At 40.4% G+C, this 25,484-nt stretch overlaps 2 protein-coding genes across 24 annotated transcripts in view; one reads left to right on the forward strand and one right to left on the reverse strand.

The window, feature by feature from the left end:
* Nucleotides 1-23,033, reverse strand: part of Lrrfip2 (LRR binding FLII interacting protein 2) — a 110,785-nt gene extending 87,752 nt beyond the window's left edge. For 6 of the 23 annotated variants that reach the window (XM_075964407.1, XM_075964404.1, XM_075964405.1 and 3 more), the window contains exons 1-3: nucleotides 22,779-23,021; nucleotides 21,413-21,484; nucleotides 4,587-4,737 (exon numbers count right to left, since the gene is read on the reverse strand). In XM_075964407.1, the coding sequence (XP_075820522.1) occupies nucleotides 4,587-4,676 (90 nt within the window). In that variant the 5' untranslated portion in view covers nucleotides 4,677-4,737; nucleotides 21,413-21,484; nucleotides 22,779-23,021. Of the gene's footprint in view, nucleotides 1-4,586; nucleotides 4,738-21,412; nucleotides 21,485-22,778 lie in introns of those variants that run through there. The other 17 variants (XM_075964389.1, XM_075964386.1, XM_075964388.1 and 14 more) reach the window with 9 other exon arrangements.
* LOC142846701 (uncharacterized) lies at nucleotides 22,602-24,823 on the forward strand. The gene is made up of 2 exons (XM_075967537.1): nucleotides 22,602-23,302; nucleotides 23,491-24,823. The coding sequence occupies exons 1-2, from the start codon at nucleotides 22,602-22,604 to the stop codon at nucleotides 23,534-23,536; spliced, it is 747 nt and encodes a 248-aa protein (XP_075823652.1). The 3' UTR covers nucleotides 23,537-24,823.
* The last annotated feature ends 661 nt before the right edge of the window (nucleotides 24,824-25,484 follow it).

Genomic DNA, 25,484 nt, shown 5'->3' on the forward strand with positions numbered 1-25,484 from the left:
CATGTCAACAGCCATGATATGGGACAGAAAGAAATATGAATTTAGAAAACATCTTTGCTTTTCTTTATATCTATCATACTTTTCATTGAATATATCTATCATGCCTTTCATTGAATATATATATGTATGTCTATATATGTCTATATCATTAATGTTTAAGTTTTTCTCAATGAACAATGAGTTTTTCCTGAAGTGACATTTGAAGTTTCCAGGAAGAAGATGGGGCCCCACAACAACAACTCTACCTGGTTGATATTACGTCATGATACTGATAGCGCAACTACAAGACCTGTTTTGGGTACCTGCTGCACAAGACGATCCCAACTTGGTTAGCTGAAATGGTGCACATCTTGTACAACATTCTGGCCAGACCTCCACAAAATACTCAGAGACTATTTGCAATTTCAAAAGACATCTTGAAATTTAACCATCATTTTACTTTCACAGGATCCCTCAGAAAGAACATCGCCCCCATGACAGCTGGAAGTAATTCTAGAGGACAACGTCCCCTCTCCCAGTAAAGTTTGTCCCTGGGTTTAGGGACATCATTTAGGGGTTGGGAGGTTGGGGGAGGAATTTTATAAGTTCAGGGATCATTTAAAAAAAGGGGGGGGGAATGATGGGATAATAGATTTTATAATTGTGAGTTACTGCTTTTAGACAAATATATTGGTATCGATTCTTGTATATTGATACAAAGTTAAATTATATTGACCATTATAGGCATGCATGTTTCTATCTCTGTTTAAAACATTTTTTACGTATTGACATATATTGTATTGATATATATATATATATATATTGTATATATTTACCATATTACAGTCTACATTTCTACCTCTGATTAAGATACTTATATAATGTTTGTGTATTGATGTATATTTGTACAGTGTTTATATTTGGAGGTCATTGTCCTATTTGTTTCACAGTTGTTTATTGTCTTAGTCTTTAAGTTAGATAGGTATTGAGAATTATATAGACTAATAGTCATCTAAGTTTGTCATTTATAATTAGACTAATCAGGTTCTCTAGATATATAGAGATTATACTTAGTATAGATAGATAATCTTCAACCTCTTCAAAGAGCTGTAGAAAATGGCCTTAATCTAACTCAGAGTTTTGTGGTAGTGAGACACAATTGCTCCTGGCAACACCCCTCTATTCCCGAGAGAATGTTGAGCACCAAAGACACTCCACCTGGAGCCTTTCTATTTGGCAGAACTGGCCTTTGGGCAAAGGAATGCCCATACCTCAACCACTGACAGAGATACAGAGCGTGCATCAATGGATAAAACAGGACTGTCATATCCTGCCAAGACAGGGTAAGATAGTTTTGAAAAGTTCCTTGCCTTTGAAAATGGTATGTCAGTTATGTTAGGCCTTAGCCAAAGTTGGTTGACTCAACATTGCAAACGAAACTTTGGGTGATTGCCCAGGTAGTCAGTTGTCTCTGTCAATTGTTGCACATTTTGGATATATCTCGTTTGTTAAGTAATATTTATTCCCTTCTCAGATCTTTGATGGAGATGAAGATTATATAATTGTAGTTACTCTCTACATTATTTAGACTCCTTGAGATAGAATGTTTAGCAAAACTTTTGTTCTTAATATTGTTTGTTATATTTATTATTTGTTATTATTGTATATAGTTGTATTTGGTTTAGTTCTGTCTTATTTAGACAAAAAGGGGAGATGTAGGGATAAGTCCCGCCCCTTAGGGGGCATGTTCGCCTTGGGCTAATGTTTGCCTATAAATTTGGCAAGCGTGCTCCCAGCCGCTGCTTCTGCTTTCCTGGTCTCCTGGTCTCCGCGGGAACGGTGGTTCTCTAAGTCTATTTCTCCATTAAAGCTATATATATATATTTTTACAATCTGTCTACATTCGTTTACGCTGCTACAGTGTATAGCACATATATGTAGGTTCAGTGGACAATTTTGAGAGTGGTTCTTCCACTTTGCGGAGGCAGAATCTCTCATTTCTGCGGTGCTAGATACTTCAGGTTAGCTGGCCCTCAAACTTTCAGGCAATCCTCCTGCCTCCTCCTCTCATCTCACCATAAGTATAAAAGGATTCCAGATGTGTGCTATCACAGCTGGCTCTTTATATGAGCTTCTGGGATCTGAACATGTCAGGTTTGTGGGGCAACCTTTTATCACTGAACCCTCTCCCCAACTCATCTCCAGTTTTAAACCAAACACTTCAGTAATTTTAATTTTTAACCTAAAAGTATGTAACTTATAGATATACTTAGCATCAATGTAAAGGACTGCTTTTTTTATTCTAAAAATATCACTTGTAGTTTAAAAATATCTGGCTTTGGGGCTGGAGAGATGGCTCGGTGGTTAAGAGTACCGCCTGCTCTTCCAAAGGTCCTGAGTTCAATTCCCAACAACCACATGGTGGCTCACAACCATCTGTAATGAGATCTGTGCCCTTTTCTGGCTTGCAGGCAGAGTACTGAGAATACTGTATACATAATAACTAAATAAATCTTTAAAAAAAATCTGGCTTCTAAAGTAACTTTATGGTCAACTTTTAGATGACTTTAATACTCTCCTACTCAATTTTTCAGTAATGTTACTCCAAATACTCTTCTACAAAACTCGGCTTCTACACTAAAATGCCTGCTAAGCAAGCATGAAAACCATCCTTCAGTCCCACAGAGCTCACATAAAAAAGCAGTGTACACCTGTAATCCCAGCACTGAATGGAACGAGAGACAAGAGGACCTCTGGGACCAGCTCCAGGTTCAGTGAGAGATCCTCTCCCACAAACATGAAGTAGGGGAGCAACTGGGTGCAGAGGGTAAAAGCATTTGATGCACAGCCCCAGACCCCACAGCAGGAGAAAATGACCTCTGAAAGTTGTCCTCTGTCCTCACAGGCACATGGTGGCGCGCGCATGCGCGCACATACACTCACACACTCAAATATAAAAGGGTGGAAAAGAGCAATTAAGGAAGACACTCCACGTCAAAGTCTGGCCTCCATGTTTGTGCACAAACACACACAATACAAAGGAATTCTAAAAGGGTGTGATGACACAAACCTGTGTTCCCAATAGGAGTGGGGAACAGGATAGACACAGGAGAGTCAAATTTCAAGGTCTTCATAGGGAATTTGAGACTAGGGCTAGCCTATGTAAGAAATAACTTTTAAATACCAACAACAAAAAAGTTCAAATTAAAATAGCAAAGAGATATCACTGCCAACCTACCTGACTGAAAACTTTTTAGTAGTTCACCCTTCTAGAGTAGATAATTCAGTATTTTTAGTAGAATCATAGAGTTACACAATCATCACTATTACCAAATTCCAGAAGGTTCCATTATCATACATCTGAGAAGTCACTCCCTAATGCTCCTAGCTATGGTTATGCCTACCCTGATATTTCATACAAATAAAATCACAATTAAATGGTTTTATTTATAATTCAAATACTAGCTAGCTTTCAAGAGGAAACAAAGACTGTGCACTCTGCAGTAAGTCCAAAGGAAACAAGGCTAAAGCTGAATGAGTCCTTTACTTGACCTTTCAAGTCCACAGCTACAGTAGGAATCTGAAACACAGTTGGAGCCTCAGGAAAAAGCCCCAACTGAGAGCTATCCTAAATACACACATACAACAGGAAATGCTGCAAAGAATCCAAAAGCAATGTCCCTTCCCATCCCCCAATCCTTTCCACTGCCTCTTACCCCGCCTGAAGTCATGAACAAATAGAAACTAAAACTTCCTCGAAGCTCTGTTAGTATCTAAAAGAATTAAACACAAAAACTCCGGCACAATTGCAAGATTAAGCTCAGTTGGTGCTGCTTGCATAGCATGTACAAAGCCCTGGGCTCCAGCTCCAGCACCATGTAAGCCAAATATGATGACACATGCTTGTAATCCCAGCATTGGGAGGTAGACACAGGAAGGCTAGAAGTTCAAAGTCATTATTGGCTATATAGGGAGTTCGAGGCCAGCCTGGGCTTCTCAAAAAACAACCGATAGATAGATAGGTAGATAGGTAGATAGATAGATAGATAGATAGATAGATAGATAGATAGATAGATAGATAGATAGATAGATAGATAGTAAATAAATTCACCCAGCAGCTCTGGGAGCTATGAGGCTCAGTGAGTCACAACACAGTTCTCAGAACTCCAAATTTTAAGTATCCTAAGTGAGGTGCCTGAAACATACATAACCCACATAATTATAATGAAAAATTAATCTCAGATGAATTCTCAGAAAATCAAATTCAGAAGTGATACAAATCTAAGAACATTTTACCAGGACAGATTTATTTGTATGTGAGAGGCCAGTCATACATAATGTCTTATTCCTAGCAAATCTCCAACAGCTTCTGACAAACAAACATCTGCCTCCCCAGCACCTGTGAGCATCATCTGTGCCTCCCCGGCACCTGTGAGCATCATCTGTGCTCCCCGGCACCTGTGAGCATCATCTGTGTTCCCCGGCACCTGTGAGCATCATCTGTGTTCCCCGGCACCTGTGAGCATCATCTGTGCTCCCCGGCACCTGTGAGCATCATCTGTGCTCCCCGGCACCTGTGAGCATCATCTGTGTTCCCCGGCACACACCTCTCTAGCGATGTTACTCAAAGCCTCATCTTCTGCAGAAAATCGATCTTTCACGGGTGTTCTTTTCCTTCCAGAACCAGGCGTCCCCATCTTGGTTTCTTTTTTTAAATAATTCTTTAACTCTGAAAAAGGAGCTTACTTGTGTTCAGCCCTGAAATAAACAAAAACAGTAAGTTAGAATTTTTTCCTTGCATAATCATAAGGCATAGTTGAACATTCTATTTTGACACTGCAACTTTATCTCTCCTCAAGGAAATCAGGGAATGAATTCCTTTTTCTGTTACCAAATTATTTCAGTGAATTTTAGAATATTTAAATTTATATCAATTACCAACGTGGTAACTTCACTAAGCTATTCACAACAATCTATGAGAATATCTTAGCTCAGAAAACTGTAATCAAGCTGTAATTGTACCTAACAATATAAAATTAATATGACTTTTTCTAAAATCTATTTCCAATCATGAAAGATATTTCAGGAAAGGTATTCAGCCCAAGTATTAGAATATACCAACAAGATTTAATATTGAGCTTTAAAGTAACAGAAAGGCAAGTTTGCCTTTTAGTGTAATTTAAAAATCAATTCCAATTAAAGCACAATACACAGAACAAGTAACTGAAGGTCTGTTACTCTGAAGTTAATTATAAGCAACACTGTCCATGCAATAGTTTTTGAGTTCTGGCTATTGCCAGGTACTACTGGTGCTGAAGATACAGTGACAAGACCACCAAACAACTAAGAACGCATCTATGTACACAAAATCACATGGGTGTATGTGGGATATTTGTACACTGTGAAGATGTATTGCTGTGATTGATGTAATAAAAAGGTAAACACTAATAACTAGGCAGGAAAGATAGGTGGGATTCCCAGGCAAAGAGAGGAAGAGGACAATCGAGGCACACAGGAGATACCATGGAGACACAGCGTGGAGTTGGACAAACAGAATGAAAGGTAAAAAGCCTCATGGTAAAACATAGATTAATATAAGCAGGTTAATTTAAGTTATAAGAGCTGGTAGGACAAGTCCAAGGTAAGGCCAAGCTCTCATAATTAACAGTAAGTTTCTGTGTCATTATTTGTGAGCTGATGGCCAAAAGAAAAAATTCACCTACATATGTGTATATGTGTGTATAATAAATACACATATATAAAACCTGAGAGTAGAAATAAAATTGTTCAAAGGAACAAAGAGAGCCAACATGGGGGGAAAGAAAGAAAGAAAGGGGAAGAAGCATGGGAGAGAACACTGTCACAGTAAAATATATATATGTATATGAAATGTATATATATTTATTTAGAAATGAAACTCATTATTATGTACAATGACTATATGCCAATAAAATTATTCCTTTAAAAAGAATATATCTAGGACCTATTACAATTGTTATTTTAGATACACCCATTTACAGAGGAAAGACAAACTCTTCTTAAAGAATTTAATAACAAGGATGATGAAAACAACCTAATCTGAGATTGAATATGCCCAAGAGAGGATCCAGTTCAGGGAAGAAGCCCTGGGTTCAATTTCTATCATGACTACCCCCAAAATTTCCCCATGACAGAGTGTAAAATGCATGACAAACTACATGCCTCCCTTTTCCTAGATACACTGCTGAGAAACAGCTCATTTAACCCAACACCCAGTCCTAGGGACTGAACCCAGGGTTGCACGTAGATAAGGCAAGGACTAACTATATGAATGAGCTGCATGCTCGAGCCTTTTCTTTTTTCTCTGGAGACGGATCCTCATCATGCTGCCCATCCTCTTGAGCACCTGAGTTATAGAACTGTATCCCTGTGCTGGCGACAGTTTTAAGCTTCTAACTAAACAGAGATAGCCTTGGGTCATCTTCAGCATGCACATGTGATACCACTAGCCAAGCTAAAGACTTTCGCTGACTCAAAGAATGAGCTACAAAAAAATGAAAATACTTTTGACTATAAATATTTTGCTGTTAAGGACATTTATATGATGAAAAGAGAAGGCTGTAAGGTGTTTTATGATATTTAAAGTCTACTTCTGAGAACGTAAAGAAAAACATGAGTTTGGAGATGGTAGCCTTGCAGGCTTTCAGTCTCCTCAGCAGAAGGTCTTCATAGAAACAGAACTATAGAAATTACTCAACAGTAACTTAAAATCTGTGTAGATTTTTCTTCATAAATTTTGTCTCAGAAGAAAAAGAAAGACCTCTATATGAGCTTTAAGGTCAGCTAATGATGTGCAAGCTAAAATGCAGTGTTGAAATGTACCAGTCTCTGCTCCTTATTTTCACAACAACAAAGACAAAGTGATAGAATCGGACGGCAAATTCACTGCACTCAGTTACAACTATTCCAATTCCCCTGTATGGTTTTAAATGTTTTTAAAAACATATCTGGGGAATGTAATGGTTGAGAAGAATGGATGACTAGGTCAACAAAAGGCATGGGAACTGAGGAATTATATTTCTTAAAACATTTTATTTGGAAAAAAAGTAAAGGTAATATCATACAAATAGTTACATATGCACTTGAAAAACAGTGATTGGCAAAGGAAAGAATGGTCCAATTCCCTGAATTAAAAGAGAGATCATGGTAGAGTGGTGGAGGCGCACACCTTTAATCCCAGCAATTGGGAGACAGAGGCAGGCGGATCTCTGTGAGCCCTCGGGCAGCCTGGTCTACAGAGTGAGTTCCAGAACAGCCAGGACCACAGAGAAACCTTGTCTTGGGAGGGAAAAAAGGTCAGGGGGAGAGAGAGGAATGAAAAGAATTAGTTCAAGATATCAATTCTACAAATATCAAATGAGATTAATACATAAATGATTATGTATTATTACATTTTTAAAATCCATAGATATGAAAAGTATATCAAGAAACTGAGAAAAAGATATAAAAATTATTTAAATATAGCTGAGCCTGGTGGCATGTCTCTCATGATTTCAAGTTCAAATGTTTTGGGTTACAGAGTGAGACCCTGTCTCAAAAAAATAAATAAATAAATGAAAGACAGAAAATAACTATATAAGACAAAACCCCAGGACTTCACAGAATAAGGGAAGGGGAAACTAAACACAAATTCACTCCCCAAACAACATCAGAACCTATAATGGTTTTTCTAGGCTCCTATTTATGCCTACACTCCACAGGGTTAGCTTAAGCACTGTAAAAAAAAAAATGCCTTTTTAAGTCTTGTGATCTGAAAGTACACTATCCTCCATACCCAACACAAGAGATAATCTGTCCACTTCCTCTCTTCATAAGATGGCAGGCCAGTGGTTGTATTTCCTTTCTTGCTAACCCTGCTATTCCATAAATGAACAGTAATGGGTTATATGTCTGAGACAGTTTTTATAATAATCAGTTATGAACCACAGAGAACCCAAACTTGGATGATGTACTTTTACCAACAAATACATTCTCTGCACCTGCAAACTGCTTTCTAGTATTGCTCAAATGGCCATCTTTCTCTATGCCTGTTGAAGGCTACCAAGAATTTGTGAGGCATTTTTTTTGCATGGTATGGCCATTGCTTTGTAGCTGAACAAAAGAGAATGGGAAAAATCAAAGTGGAAAATGTCAGAGAGAAGGTAGCATACGATCTATCTATCCTTCTTTTTGAAGATGATTTATATTTATATGTTCCATACACATAAACACATGTGGCAGCCAGAGAGTCTTGTACCCCTAAAAGTGGAGTTACAGGTGGTAGTGAGCCACCTGATGTGAGTGCTTTAAGCCAAACCTAGGTCCTCTGCAAGGGCAGCGCACTCTTTACTGCTGAGCCATATCTGCAGTGCCACCACCTATCTATCTGTAATGACGTTCTACCTAGAAGGAGGAGGGGAAATACGAGCTCCAAAGATAGCTCAGCAGGTAACAGAACTGGCTGCTCCACTGGAGGACCCAGGTTCAATACCCAGCACTCATACGATGGCTTACAACCCTCTGTAACTCCAGTCCCAGGGGAATCTGATGTCCTCTTCTGGACTTTGTGGAACTACACACACATGGTGCAGCTATACATGCAAGCAACACACTCACACATGTAAAAAGAAAAAAATTTTCAGGAAGGTCTATTTATTTTTCCTTTGTTTTTTCTTTTGGTACTGTATTCAAGAAACCTCTGCTTAACCCAAGGTCACAATATTTGCTCCTGCATCTATTATTCATGAAGTTAACTTTTTAATAAGGCCAGGATCAAACGCCATTCTTTTGTCTGTGAAAATCTATTTGTCCTAGCATTACATGTTGTAAAGACTACTCTTTCTCTAGTAAAATATCATGTTACCCTTGTAAAAAAAAAAAAATCAGGTGGTGGGCCAAGATGGCTCCATGGATATACGTGCTTGCCAAGCAAGCCTGCCAACAGACCTGTGTTCAATTCCCAAAAAATAACCAAGTCCGCAAAAGTTATTCTCTTACCACACACCTGAACCATGGCTTGCCCACACACTCCAAACCCACACACACTAATAATTAAATAGAACTCTGTGTCACCTGGCTATAAAGCAAAGGCAGATGGGGGGGGGGGGGGTACTTGGTTCCACACCATCAATTTATACATTTTTCTTTATGCTTGTAGCACATCATCTTCATTAGTGTGGCATTGTATCACGTTTTAAAATTGGAAAAAGTGAGTCATCCAACTTACAACGTGTAACTTTAAGGCTTTTGGCATGTGAGTCCTATGCACTTCCATGTAAATTTTAAGAAGTTTGTCATTTTTTGGAAAGAAAATAAAGAAAAAAGAAAAAAGCACCCTGAGTTATAACAGCAATTACAATGGCTTTATAAGTCGGCTGGGGAACAATTTTAATAATATTAAACCTCAACCCCATAATAATAGGATTCTTTTCACTTATTTTAGTCCTCTTTGTCTACAATATCATGTTTTCAATGTGTAGGTCTTGCATTTCTTTATTAAATTCATTCCTATATAACAAGTGTCATTTACAAGCTCAAACAGATAAGTTTCTGTAAATTGTTACATGCAACAGAAAATTATGTTATCACTGATACCAACAAAACAACGAAGGTTGTGAAATCAGAGTATCAAAACAAAGGTGTCAAAGAAAAGCTCAGAAGACAATTCTCTAGATATATTTAGCCTTTAGTTGAGTCAAGAGTGGGCAGGTGAGAAAGTGTACGTCTTCAAACACAAAACAAGCCAGGTGTAGTGGCACACAGCGATAATCCAGCACTTGGAAGGCTGAGGCAGGACTTGCGGCAACGAGGACAGCACCACTTTATGTCTCATACTGAGTGAGGAGCATCTGTGGTCCAACAACTACGGACGCCAAGGGTATTGACTCTCACATGTACATTCCAACACAGACACGTAAATCTTTTTAAACTTAATTAAAAAAAGATTAATAATAAAGAAAAATTGTATGAATAAATATGACTGTCCGAATTTTTTTAATCTATAATAAAACAAAACAGAAAATGGCATGAGCTTTAATAGCTTTAAGTCACATAATAAATAGCAGTCTCAGAAAACTGAAGGTAAATAGAAAAAGAAGAGACAAATTTAATATCCTATTCAGTAGAAAAGATGGAAAATGGCATATAAAAATAATTTGGCAAATGTGCTAAAATATGCACATATGAATAATAACAAAGGCAAAAGAATACATTCACACTTTCACCTTTAAGCTTTAATGCTGCTAATTAACCCTCACACTAACAGCTGTAACAGAGCGGCTTCCTAGCAGAAAAGCATCAACTCGGGCTGGGAAGACAGCTTAGAAACTAAAGCCTTTGCAGTAAGGGGTTAGAACAAAAGTTCGAATTTCCAGCAGCCATGTAAAGGACAAGTGAATGTCTCCCCTACTACCTCTCCACCCAAGCCTCCATGTAATCTCTGGGCAAGCTAGCTAATTAGATAAGTGATCAGCAAGCTCCAGGTTCACAGACACACACTGTCTTAATATATACGGTAGAGAGCAACTAAAGAAACCTGATTTCAACCTCTAACCTCCATAGGCATGTACACCAATGCATACACACAGGAACACCACACACACATAATACATATACAAAAAGCAACAATAATTTTATAATAACCAGCTTCAAGACTATAGCAATAAACTAAATATAGGAGTGATCCATTTAGTCTATGAGAACAGCTGACTGAAAATTCTGTACCTTGTCCAAGGTTTTGATGGCTGTGGTGCAAGACATGAGAGCCAAGGCCTTGCATATCCAGATGACCAAGTTACATACCCAGAACATTTATCCATGTTTTTGTGTCAGGCAAGTTTTATTTATTAAAACCACAAATAAAATATCACTGTTTCCCTTTTGTCTAAAATTAAGAAAAGCCTATAACTGACATAAGAAAGTACAGTAAATGAGAAATGAATAAATGAGAATTAGCAGCCTCACTAAACCTGGTTTTGTCTACCATTTGTTACAAAAATAGTAAGGACTACTGTCTAATTTCAACAATGAAAAAAAGCAACCGGGCAAGAGAGTAGCACTCAGATCTCTGTCAGTTCAAGGCCAGTCTGGTCTACAAAGCACCAGGATAGTCAGGGCTACACACAGAGAAACCCTGTCTCAAAATAATAATAACAATAATAATAATCTCTTTAACCTCAGACATATTGGAAAGTGAAGTTCAGAAAATCTCAGACAACAGAAAGAAAAAAAAAGAAACAAAAGAGTCAAAGTCTAAATAAGCACAAGGAGTGGGGGTCTGCGATGGTGACATTTGAGAAACAGAGGCGAGAAAGATGAGGGGAAGACGAGAGAGGCTGTGAAGCAAGGAAACATGCACAACTTCCTAGAAGCTGAGGTTGTCAGACAGAAAAGGCCAGTTCAACACCAGTGTCTGAATCACAGCAAGGTCTGCAGCAGTGAGTTAGCATGGTGAATTCAAACACTGAAAATAAGACAATACTAAGCCTTTGAGACTAAGAAAAGCAGTCACATAGAAGCTGACGGTTAGAATGCCTTCAGATTTCTAGGCGTTCGGGAAGAAGATAAACTCATCAAGCAAAGTCACAGACAACCCACAATCAACCTATAACCCAATCAAGCCATACTCTTCTCAAACTTGATTATGAAAGACATTCCAGATATGTAAGGGCTCAAAACCTCACCTATTTTATAAGCTTTTTCAATAAGCTATTAAAATGTTTCACCAAAGATGACAATCAAAAGACCTAAGCAGATGAGAAATAAATCTAACACAAAAGAGGAACATTAGGGGTTTGCAGTGGGATGACGGCTATTCCAGGAAAAAAAAATGAATCCATGTAACTCAAGAAACATAAGAGAGGACCACTGTCATAACTAGACTCCCACAGTCTTTGGGATGTCCCTTTAACCTAAATCCATGCAAGTTTTCATCCGAATTCAGTCTGCCTTGACCCCATGTTAAGCTGTGGTGTTGGGAGCAGTGAGACCCCAGATCCTGAATTTCTTGTAATCCCCTGATCTGAGTGCCTACAGCTGCTCTGCGCACGAGACCTTCAGGAGTTCCTAATGGCAGAAGAGTGGTTTCTGGTGGGTTTGGCTGGAGCCTGGCTATCTCTATATAATCTGCCCCTGAACACAATAAAGGAGGCATTCTTGGGGAATTCAAGGATGACCTGTGTCGCTGTCTCTCTGTCTGTGTGTGCCTGTGTATTTTAACCTCCAGCCCCCTTGTCCGAAGCTCATGAACTGGGTGCCAGCGCACAGAGCGCGCCACTGTGGTCCCTTCCTTTGATGCCTAGGTAGACTGGCCTACTTCACAGCAGGGTGTTAACTTTTATCTATCCCTGAACCAGAACATGATGCACTCAGAGGCAAAATGCATACAAAGCAGTCTGCCTCCTTAGACACATTTGTCCAGATATCTACTAACACCTTGGAAACACTTCGGCTACAATAGATGACTTGATTATCATGAGCCACGTGTTTCTCAGAACTCACAGCAAGTTTTCCCAAAACTCTACCCACCAGGCTCCAGGAAGACTCCTCTCATTTTCCACTCTCAGGAGTCTTCATCTAGTGGGCCAAATGGATTTTCCTTCCATAGCTACTCAGTTTTCCAAACCCAAACAATATACCACTCAGAGACACACTGCAGTGAAGACTGGCTTACCATTCGCCAGGCTGCTCCCCTTTTCTACCTGGACCCCAGAGTTATGTTATGCTCTCCCCCTTCCTAGGGCGGAGTACAGTCATGTCACTGTGTTCGATCAATGCAGAGTGGGCAAGCGCACAGGGTTCAGGTCTGCCATCACTTTCTGAACTCTACCACACTCCCTTTCTTTACCCTGGCATCTGCCAGCCAGAAGCAAAGCACTATGAGGCCCTCCCAGGCCCTAGGGGGTAGAAAAGTCTCCAGATAAAAAGCCAAAACTCCTCAGTGACTGTAGGACAGACTAACTCTTCAGTTGATTTCCAGCTCACAGCAGAAAAGGACTTAAATGTGAGCGGAAAGCTTTGGCTGCATTACGCCACTGAGACTTAGGGATTGCTAAAGTGGTCAACTGGAGCCACACAGTAGTAGGACACTCGCCTGACAAGCAGAAGAGCCCCAGGGTCAGTTCCCAGCACCACAAAAGCAATTAACCTGCTCTGAAACACACAAGCACAGGCTTCCAGCTTTTCAAAATGAAACTGCACAGAGTAGGCATGTATACATACGAGAGTGAAGGAAACAAAACCACAGCAACTGGGGAGCAGTGGCCCCAAGAGAGCCCCTGACGTGTAAAATGGCTTGGACCAGGTGGAGGACAGTAGGTACCAGGGAAGGAAATCCAGAGGGGCCACCCAGGATAACTGTCATGTGTAATTTCTTAGCCTAGCATTGTGAATACTGATGCTCATTTTATTCTTTAACCATTTTTGTTTACTATATTTCCTACATTTTATAAACTAGTTGCTACTTATGTTACATGTTAATAAATAAAGGAAAATCTGAAAAAAAATGAAAACCTATTGGAGCATGTGGGTAGAAACAATAAACAGAAAATTATGCAAATTTTTAATAAGCAGAAAATTTAGAAAGAGTCAAAATATAGTATGTGGCTGAGTAATAAACAGTAATTATAATGAAAATGTCAATTACTGATTTCAAAATTTGAATGTTACAAAGAGGTAAAGTAAGAAGAAGAAATGAAAGCCTTATATTCCCAGCACATTGGAGGCTGAATCAAAAGGATTTCCATAGATGAGAGGCCAGTGTGGGTTACATAGTAAACTCAGGACAGCAAATTAAAGACAGTCAGGCCCTATCTCCAAAAAAATAAATGTTTTTATTACAAAATAACAACAAAACCAACAATAATTCTAAAGACAGTAACATTTAAAAGCATACATTTCTTTTTAAAAAGGGCATATATACAATGTGTCATTTTTGTAACCAGCTATAGCAAACAGATTCTTCAGTGGCTCCCTGCCCTGAATCTCCACTCTAGTAGTCACCATTGTGCAAATATCACTGATGGGTGGGACCTGCAATTTACTTCTGAGCAAGTGAATATGGCAGAGGTGACAGGATGGCACACTGGTGACTGTATTACATTATGTAAGACCATGGTGTTTGCTGACTTGCTGCACGGATTCCCTGTGGCTTGATAAAAATACAAGAATGGCAAACAACTGCAGGTTGCCCCAGGAGCTAACCAACAGTTGGTCTTTAGCAGTTAGTGATCCCTAGTTCCTCAGGAGAAGCCTCAGTGCTAAAGCATAGGAATAGCGATTCTGGCAGCAACTTGCACGAATTGGGAAGTGGATTTTCCCCAAGGTAAGTCTCCAGGTGAGAGAGACTCAGCTGAGTCAGCACCCTCAGGACAGCCTCAACACTCCACAGAGAACCCAGCTCAACCCACTCAACTGCTCAAGCTCTGACTCCGTCCACACCAAAACTCAGGAGATCAAATACATGCTGTTTTAAGCTACTAAAAGTTTGTATAATTACACGCAGTAGTTCTGATCTTTAAATCTTTGAACAGAAAAACTAACTAAAGTCAAAGAATACAAAAACAAGGGGGGGGGGGGGGTTGCCCTGGAGAAAGGAGGGAGGGAGGAGACAGAGAGGGAAGGAGAAAAAAGAGATTTCTACGTCCCAACAATCCAAAACGGAAATTCAGAAAACAATTCCATTGATGATAGCACAAAAATAATAAAATACTTAGGAATAAACTTAACCAGGGAAACAAAGTCTCTACATTGAAAATACTGCCAAAAGATATTGGGGAGGCATAAATTAATTGAAAGACACCATCCATGCTCACAGATTAAAAGACAGTACTACTAAAACAGCAAAACTGGCAAAACAATTTACAAATTCAATAAAAAGTCCAGTGTGCTGGTTAATTTTAACTGACAACTTGACATACCTGGGAAGACAGTCTTAATTGAGGAACTGCCTAGTTCAGGTTGCCCATGGCCTGTCAGTGAGAGATTATCTTCTGACTCAGTCCACTGCCCACGCTGGACCCTGACAGTGAATCAAACTATCAAGCCAGCAGGCCGGCAGCATGGATGCACTCATTTCTCTCTGCTCTTAACTGTGGGTGGAATGTGGGCTGTAAACTCCTGCCTTGACTTCCCCACAATAACGAACTGTGATTTTGAATTTTGGGCCAAATAAGCCCTCTCTCTCCCCTCGACCCTTCTTGATTCAAAATTTTATTATAAAACTACAGTATTTAAAACGGCATGCCACTGGCATAAAGCAGACCCATAGACCAATTAAACAGCCTATTTATAAATCCCCATATGCATGGTCAAATGACTGTCCATAGAGATGCCAAGACCATCCAAAAGAGAATGGATCATTTTTCCAAAAAACTAGAATTTCATACTTAGATAAAGTCAGACCTTTCAGACTACACTATATAGAAAGTTAGCTCACATCACAACCAAGACAGCTAGGTTGTCAAAGGCTAGCTAGGCTCATAACCAAAACATCAAAAGTTAACATAGGATGCATCAAAGCCTAAATATATGAACTACAAATCTTTTCAAAGGAAACACACAGGAGGGGCTGGAGAGATAGCTCAGTGGTTAAGAGCACTGACTGCTCATCCAGAAGACTAGGGTTCAATTCCCAGCACCTGCATGGCAGTTCACAGTTGTCTGTAACTCCGGTTCCAGGGGATCTGACACCTTCACACTAACGCACATAAAATAAAAAGTTAAATAAATTATTTTTAAAAAGGAAAGAAAACACACAGGAAAATCATCATGACATAGGATTTGACAAACATTTCTTGCTAAATTTGACAAAATTAAAGGCAGTAAAAGGAATAGACAAACCAGATTTCACCAAATTTCAAAGCACACTATTAGCAAAGTAAAACAGCAATCGACAGGAGAAAACATTTGTAAACAAAGGGTTGATGTCTAGGATATATAAAGAACTGAAATGCAATAATAACAAATTAAGGGCCAGTAAGATGGCTCAGTAGTCTGAGAACCTGAGTTTGATCCCTACAAACCTATGTAAACATGGGAGGAGAGAACATCCACAGAGTTGTCTTCCAACCTCCACATGAATGCTGTGAGCACGTGAACACACATCCATGTACAGACCCCAACACTGTGTCTCTGTGTATGTGCATACTAAATATATAAATACTAATAAAACTTATGTTTTAAAAATGTGGGGCTAGAGATACGTGGTTAAGAGCACTGGATGCTCTTTCAGAGAACATAAGGGTATATACACAAAATAACAAACTGGGACTTAAATGCACAGTCATATACCCACATCCTTGGTAGTATTATTCACAATAACCAAAAGGTGGGAGACCTAAATAGCAATCAGCAGAAGTCAAACATGGACGCTTCAACATGAATGACTTTGATGGCATTATGCTATATAAAATAAGCCAGACACAGAGGACAATTATGGGATTCCAGAAATATGTGAGGTACCTAGAGTAGAGTAGTTAAATCACAGAGCCAAAAGTAGCAAAGTGGCTGCCAAGGGTTAGAGGAAGTGAGTAGTTACAGTCTGATGCGCAGTTTTCAGTCTAAGGTGAAAAAAAAAAGTCCTAGAGATAGATGTTTAGGTGGCTGTGCCACAATTTGAATGTACTGTAATGCCATGAAATTGTACAATTACACATGGTTTAAGGGGTTAGGGTGGAGATCAGCGGTAGAGGGTTTGTATAGCATGCACAAGGACCTGGACCCAGTCCCCAGCACTCAAGAGAGGAAGGGTGGAAGAGACTTAAATTTTACATTGTATACATTTTCCACAATGAAAAGAATGGGAAAACTCAATATGTTAATGATATTTAAGTTTACCACAATCAAAAATAAATAAATAAATAAACTGGTGTGGATTGCAAGGGATGAATTTGGCAAGACAAGGAGACAATGACCTCATGTCCTTGATTGTCCACATAAATAAAGCATTATCCGTAAGATGGGGGAAAAATTCATTTGAATCTTTAATCCTATAACCATTGAATCACTTAGCTGAAGTACTTAATTTTATTTTAAAAATGGTAATAACACTTCTTTGCTAAGTTTATTCAATTTTATTAAACATAGGTTATTTAAACCGTTTAACGAAAAAATAAGTATCTTAACATCTGTCTGTAGACAGTATACTTAATTCTTAGCTGTTAAAATGTTTCTATTTGAAAGTGGGACTACAGAAAGAATAACAAACTGCTTGTAAGTAGCTTAAAAATTAAATGTTTCCAAAGCACTAAATATATCCATCACATCAAAACTAGTTGAAAATATGATGCTCATATGAAGAGACCCTAAGATACATACAAGGTTCAAAGAGAAAACAATGGCGAAAGTGAAGTAAGTGTCCTTTCAGTTCCCTTCTCAGAAAATAAAAACACCCTGGTGTGCACTCGGGTTTCCCCCAATCTTTCACATCCTCCGCTCACCCTGAGTTCTATTTGCTTTGTCTTATTGTTCTAGGGGAGACAGAACTCTATTCTAGGATAGTAGAAGAGATAGATGATAGGAACAAAGTAGATAACAGAAGAAAAAGAAACTATTGGTCATTTTGAACTCCTTACATTGAACCCTAAAGGCATCATCATGAAATGCTAATGACCCCACAACTAAATTCCTGAAGTAACCACATAATCTAATTCGAATGACCAGGAAACTTTTTGCAGGATCACATCTATAAATTATACATGCAAGCTGAATCCTTCAGAAACCCTTGACTGTAGTACAGCTCAGCAGTGAAATACAGAGACATGAACCTTGGTCACAAGGGTGTAACAGTAAGTTGTTCAACAGCTTTCTAGTCAAAGTGAGATCACCTAAAGAACTTTAAACCTAAGTGCTCACTAAACAAACAAACAAACAAAAAAATGCGCCAAGGTTTTCATACAGCACTACACAGCACAAGGAGATAACTATGCAACCTGTTAGAAAACGAGCTTAAAGGTACAACTTCAGGGCCAGAAGAAGGCTGGCTCACTAGGTAAGGATACTTGCTTGCCCCAGACATCACAACCAGAACTCCATACCCAGGAGCCATATGGTAGGACACCCAGCTCTTTCAAATTGTCCTCTAACTTACATAGCCACACCCAGTGTATACAATATTAAAATATGGAAAAAATTAAAGACAAAATTTTACAACACTTTCATGGGAAAAAAGAGTAAGAAACTAATTTAGCTGTGAGAATTCCAGACACTCTTATAAAAGAGTCGTTATTCCAAGATCCCGGTGACAAGTGTGAAGAACTCTGAAATGGATCATATCAAATAAATGTCCTCCCTATACCCATAACACGGCAAGTGCTCCAAGAACTGGAATATAAGACACTAAGCTGAGACAATCCTATGTTCCTCCTCATGCACATTATTCCAAAAAAGTTCTCTTTAGTTCTCTATAATCAAACTCTTTCCAAAAATAAGAAAATAAGTAATAGAAAACAAAAACTTGGATACTAAAACATAAAAACACCTGGGTGCTAGAATATGTAATATAGATGCTCAGCAGATTTTCACCCCAAAACTTAGCCTCAGTCTTCTGAAGGCAAATGATCTTCATAACTCCCTCTTCTGCAGTTGCCACTTTCCCTAAACCGCAGGTCTTCCTGACTTGCAGCAGGGCCAGGCCAGATTACAGTTATGTGGTAGATCTGTCAGGCAAGTTTTGACAGGGCCTCAAAATAGACCCTGGACACCATCCAGGGAAACCGCCACTCGGGAGTTCCAGCTTCACCGCACTTGAGCCTCTCAGTACTTATTTCTTGCTGGTCTCTCATTTCAAAAAGACAAAGGCTCCTGAACCTCACCCTGGACATGAGTCACCTATACAACTTCAAATTTAAATTTTGAACCTCCCTTATTCTGCTCACCAACTCTTTGCAGAATAGTCTAAATCTATACCTATTTCCTCTTTGACACAGGAATTCACCAACACTGCTCTGGATTGCAGAGGGATTTCTGGCTCTCGGGTCCCATCACCTACCTTGAATAGACAAACTCGGATTGTAAAAGATAAGGAAGAAATGGTGTGTCATTTATTTCCTTTATGACTAATTTCAGTTAACTTTAGCAGAGCAAAAACATAAGCTACATAAAGCTGGTTTTTTTATTTTTTTGTTATTTTATGTATTTAATCCTAACAGGCCTAGAACTGGCTATACACACTTCACAGAGATCTGCTCTGCCTCCCAAATGCCAGGATTAAAAGTGTGTGCCACCATACCCCACTATATAAAAGTTTTTAATTAACAGAAAATATAAACTCTGAAACAAACCTAAAAGGTACGGTCATTTTACCATATATAAGTGGTTTACGTTTGTCGACACCAGGGTTAAACTACAGTATTTTGACATTTACCAGTTCAAATTAATTATCTGACATTCCAAAATGTCTTAAATTGACTTATAAAACACATTTGAGACAGGGTCTTATTGCATGCTGTATAGACTGTGGTAGCCTCGAACTCTCAAAAACCTGGCTTAGCTTCCCAAATGCTGACAACAGGCACATGATATGAAGCCCAGTTCACAGTAAAGTAATCTCTAAATTCTTCCTCCTCCTGTGGCTGAGAAAACATTATCTTCTATTATAAAATGGAGTCTAGTATAAAACAAATCTCTCATGTTCATAACCTCACCAACCTCAATCAGAACTACACGCCACGGGTATACTTACAAGCTGCCAAACACTTGTTCAAAAGTTTTTCTATAGCACTGTTTACAGAAAGAAGACTGAAAATGACCTAATGTTTACTAGCAGGGATTTAGTAAAACTACAGAAAATTAATAAATCCAGTCTGCAGAAAGGAAACTTTTTTCCCTCATATGACAGTTTCTTTATGCTTATCAATCTTTAAAAGGCTCACAAACACCACTGGACCCATATCACCAGCATTTCTTTCTATGTATGTCATTTTCCCCTCTTTTTACTGTCTCTGTTTTTACCTATTTCTTTCCCTACCCCTGGACTAAAAGAAGAGCACACAGGCTGCAAGTCTCCGTGACTACACAAGAAACAGCACTCTCTCAGCTCCCCATGCCAACCTCCAGAATGAATAACTAACTGAACAAATGAAAACATATAGCACAGAAGACCAGCTTTGCAATTTATAATTTTAGTCTAAAATATAATTGTTTTTAAGTCTAGACTAATTTACTGTTGAGCAAAAGTTTGAAAGGTTAAAGTGCAAAGTGCAATGTCAGTCACTCATTTCCCAAGATAGTCCTCCCACCTATTACCCTTCAGGGAGAAAAATGGAGAAAGGGATGAAGATATTTCACTCACAGAGTAAATCCTGCTCAATTCCTTCCCTTCTAAGGTTTTAAAAGCTGAGCTTTGAATGTTAATTAGAGTATTCTTTATCTGCAAACTGGATAAGGTAGTATGTCTTCCCAGGAAAGGGATCAATTCCCCCATCCACTCTCCAGAGAGAAAACAACTATCTAAAAGGAAAAGGCTACAAACCACATTGCTCTGTAGGGATAGCAGATAGCTCTCCTTGGAAAAGGACAGAACAATTTCTTTCCTTTTCAACAATCCTCATCAACGCGCTCACTCCCACCTTGCACAAGAAGGCTCACCCCACCTCATCACATCGTCAGCTTTGCTCCTTCTCACTCCAGGAACAGGTAAGCAATTCACAAAGACCTCTACCAGAACTCACTCCCTCCTTCTTCATGAAACACTTGTTTCTGTATTACAAAAGAGTGATACCCTACCAAATAAATTTCCTATCTCTTTTCCTTCACTATGGAGATTCTTTAATCCTAACCTAAAAAGATTTCCCTTAAGTATTTATGTATCATGACTGTCCCCAGTAAGGTTTTCACAAGGGATTTTCCAAAGGGAATCTTTGTTTACAAGGAACAGAAACTTCTAAGTCATCATCTTATCAGCAGGACAAAAACAAAAAGCAACATTAGGGAACACTCTGAATGTAAGAATGGATACCCAAAGTAAAGAAGATGCCAAAATGTGGTCAAAGAATTAAAGGAATGTCTGTCTTAAGCAACAACGATAAACTAAACTTGATATTACTTTCCAATTAATCAATAGGACTTCTAACTGTCAATCAAGGTAAAATAGTCAGGTCTCTAAAAACAAAAAACAAAAAAAAAAATCGGGCAAACAGGTCATCATTATCAAGAACTGTGGGATACAAAGTTATTTTGCATCTCATTTTGAAAGACTAAAATGATCAAATTACACTGCAGCAATAAAAAAATTTTCTAGTTTGAAATTAATTGATTCTAAAAATAACCCAAAACTTCAATACACAATTCCTTCCAGAACAGAACAGAAGTTAGTGTAGACTCATTCAACATTTTTCAAGCTAGAATGCCAAGTTCTCCAGCTTCCCACTCAAAAAGCTATTTTATATAGTACAGACTCTCCCACAGTACTTTTTCCTACCTTAGTGTCGGTAGCTCTCCTTTCCACTGACATTTATTTGGCATCTAAACCCCTTCATTTGTCTTCCCACATCTGGTTTAAAAAAAAAAAAAGAGGGGGTAAAAATCACAGCAGTCCATGTAGTAACTAACAAAGGATTATAAATCAAAACATTATGCAAGCTTTTAAGTTTTATTTCCAACCGCAGTGCATGACAATAACCACCCAACAACAGACAGAACCAAACATTAAACATCACTTGCTACAAAAAGAGTAAAATTATCTAATTAAACGGGGAGAAACAAACTTAGCTTTCCACTATTTCAATATGAAGATCCGTATCAATGATTCACACAGTGTGACCTCACTTCCTACATGAATCACACTTTCCGAAAGTCTTATTCGGTATGGGTCTATTAAATAGAGGAGGTCATCATCCCTCTGTAGCTGCTAAACAGAGCGTGATGCGGGTTAAACCGGGCTACCTCTTCAAGACACTCAAGCCCTGGTAAACTTGGCCAGCTAACTCTCCCTGCAACGCTATGCACTCTCCAGTAATTGCAGCTTTTCACACCTTCTCCTCCGGCATACACTGGGGTTTGAGGAACCGGCAAGCACTGATTAAGAATGTATCCATCCGTACCCTGCACTCTAGCTCCTCATTCCTTTTCTGCATTTCTTCCCATTGTGATAACACAACACAAATAGCGGTCACTCTTTATCCTTATACCGCTTGGAGTCAATCAGCCTACTGTACAAAAACTGTGACAAAAATGCTGAGTCACTAAATGGGAAAATCAAAAAGCGCTACAAATAATGAAAGTTTAGGGTGCCCTTTAGTCATGTTCCAGCATTTTGTCTGTATGTCTCGAGGTGGGAAAAAAAATACATAAAGCAAACACTTTAACTTTTCTCCTCTATTTTCTTACGTCCCTTGTTTCCTGCTGGTCAGCCACAGCAAAGGAAAACCAGGCCTGACTAGAGCTATGGAACTCCACTCCAGTGTGGGTGTAAATAACGCCCCGTATTAGTCAAGCATTAACCCTGGCCGTCCTGCCCTGAGTCTGTTAAGCCCGCGCTTCAATTCAGATCAAGAAGGAAGCACCGGGGTGGGGGTGGGGGGGTATCTCATTTTAAAAAGCTACGCCCTCCACCGGCTTGACACGGTTCCCGGGGCGGCTCCTCCCGGGACAGCCCGAGAACAGAGGGAATGTGGCGCTGGGAGCAACGGGAGCTGGGGCACCCAGCTGTCCCAAAAGATGCCCGGTCCAAGGGGCGTAACCCCTTCTTTCCTCGCGGGGGGGTGGGGGCGGGAGCCGGCGACTCGCCAGGCGACCCCAGCCCGGAGCAGCGCCTCGGGACAGCCGGGCCGGTCGCCTGCCCTTACCTGCGTGTGGAGCGGGCTGAGGCAGCGGCGCCGCCCGGAAGGGCCGGAGCGGCCGCCCGGGAGCGGGACGAGGGGCGCGGCGGCCACACTCGGTCCCGACACCGTCCACCGCGCGGGCCGCAGGGAGGCAGAAGAAGGGCTCCTCGCGCCGCGGCCGGTCACGCAGCCACACTCAGGGTGCCCTTCACGCCGCGGCCGGGACGGCGAACGCGACCCGGGATGAGCCGCAGCCCGAGCGGCGGCTGCAGCTGCGGCGGTGGCGGGGCAGAGGGGCGGGGCCACCGGCCGGCGACCCGCTCACCCGGAAGTAGTTGTGGAGGGCGGCGAGTTGACGGGCGCGCGCGGCACAGAGGGTACCGCCTGGATTGCGGGGCGGCCGGTGCGCCTCGGATGATGGAGCGGGTGGCGGGGAGGGCGACTCGCTATCGCTCAAGCCCGGCCTGGTCCCGAGAGTTGGTACCGGAGCTTTTCGTGACCGTACTTAGCCTCGTGGCCTCTAAGCGGTCTGGCGGCAGGGCTTGGGGGTAAGTGAGACACCTGGCGCGCCTACTGTGGGCAAGGATGAGGAGGGTGGGTGTGGCTGGCGAGATGAAAATACCTGATTTTAGAGAGATTTCCCGCTAAGGCTGTAGCCCAGTTAGTAGGGTACTTGCTTAGTATACCTGTAGCCTTGGGTTCCATTCCCAGCATAAAACCAGGTATGTTGTCCCAGGTACTCCGGAGCCCGTGGCAGAGCGTCGGAGTTTGAATCATCATAATGAGACCCGTTCACACACAGGTGCGTACCAAACTGTGGGCCTGTCCTTCAATCCCCCATATCTGGAAGCCCAGCAGGCTCAAAGTTCAAGGCACCGGAAGACCAGCTCCTGCTCTCGGGGAAACTTGCCTTCTAATTGAGTAGATGAACGTGAGCAGATAAACAAGGTAATGACAGATTGTCGTGAAACTCAGCAGCAAGCAATGGTGAGAAAATTTTAAGGGTGGGGTCTCTGGCTGGGGAACATGGTCAGAGAAGACCTCTAGCAGGAAATGATAGTTGATCAGGTATCTGGGGGAAAGGGCACAAAATGCTCTTGGATTCAACCTCCCACCTACGAAGACGGCAGCTTTCAGAAGCCCCCGGATAAGCCCACAGGTTCCGTGTTAGGATTTTGTCTAATGGCTTCGAGAAGGGCTTACTGGGTTGGCCATTGTCACTAAGACATCAAAGGATTGGTCAGCCTTAGAGTTCATGGGGCTGTCACTATGGCATCAATCCTGGAGGTTCAACACACACGGAAAAGTATGCTAAGACAAACTGTGTATATCTGTCTGTCTGTCCACAGACTCTTGGCATACATGAGGAACAACCTCGGATGATTCCTCAAAACCCATGATCCCTTTTTTTTTTTTAAGACATTAAATCTTTCGTTGACCTGGGATTCACCAGGTCTGCAAAGCCGGCAGCCTCTCCAGAGCTGGGATTATAGGCATGCGCCACCACACCTGGCTTTCTTTTTCTGTAAAAATAGGCATTGAGGAAGTGTTCTGAAGCAGCTTTAAAAGTTCACCATTACCTCTCCTTCATATGTTGCCATCTTTGGCAACAGAAACAGCAGCTGGTCCTCTTGTCCTAAGAGCTGTGGTATCAAATGATTCAAATGTTGTGCAGAATGCTGGGACCGACACTAACGTTCTGTCATCACCAGGAGTTCCTGACGCAGTCTGGAACCCTGGGTTATATTGTGGGCAGTCTGCACATTAACTACTTTCTCCCAAAAATATCTGTTCCCAGATCTCTGTGGAATATTTTGACATGTGAATGCCCCAGGTCTGCGTGGGATGGCTGCTCTGGGGATATATTAATAGATGAAGGAAAATTTTGCAAATGTTTATGCAGCTTTGGAGAATGAGATGGCTGGATCTGTACCTATTTATTCTTTCCTCAACAAATCTTTCATAATTTTCCTTGATGTCAAAAAATAAAGCTTTTCCATTTTTAATAACAAATACTCACTGCTGTGTTTACTTGTCTGAATCAGGTATTATACTTTTTATTTCTGTTATTGTGTTAGTTAGTTAGTTAGTTAGTTAGTTAGTTAGTTAGTTAGTTAGCTTTTTGAGACAGGGTTTCTCTTTGTTAACATCCCTGGCTATCCTGGAACTCACAGAAATCTTCCTGCCTCTGCCTCCCAAGTGCTGGGATTAGAGTTATGCGCCACCACCGCCACCCAGCTATTTCTACTATTGTAATAGGTGAAAATCGATATATTTTTACATAAATTTCTCTTATGACATTAATGTGTTTTTCATGTTTCCCTTGTTTTTTCGTATTTTTAGACAAAATTGTCTTGGCAAAAGCAATACTATGTTTCTTTGTTTGAAACACATATCTGGAAACATCATTAGTTCAAACATTAAAAATGAGCTGCTAGGAATTGTGTTTGCTTGCACGAGATCAAGCCAGTCACAATTTCAGCATGGGTGGCAGAGGAGCTCCTGAGACTCCAACCTCGGAACCAAAGAGCTATTGGCAACTGTTGGCCGCTGAAGAAAAGAGAGTAACTTTTCTGTGTGTGTGGCCATGCTCCAGTGGATGGCCCCACACCTGTGTACATATGGCCAACAATGATTGGACTCAGGAGCTGGAAAGATGGCTCAGTGGCTAGGAATACATACTGCTATTTCAAAGGCCTAAGTTTGACTCCTAACACCCACACTGTGTGG

The sequence above is a fragment of the Microtus pennsylvanicus genome, chromosome 3 (genome assembly GCF_037038515.1).
Source record: "Microtus pennsylvanicus isolate mMicPen1 chromosome 3, mMicPen1.hap1, whole genome shotgun sequence".
In the NCBI taxonomy this organism is placed as follows: Eukaryota; Metazoa; Chordata; class Mammalia; order Rodentia; family Cricetidae; genus Microtus; species Microtus pennsylvanicus.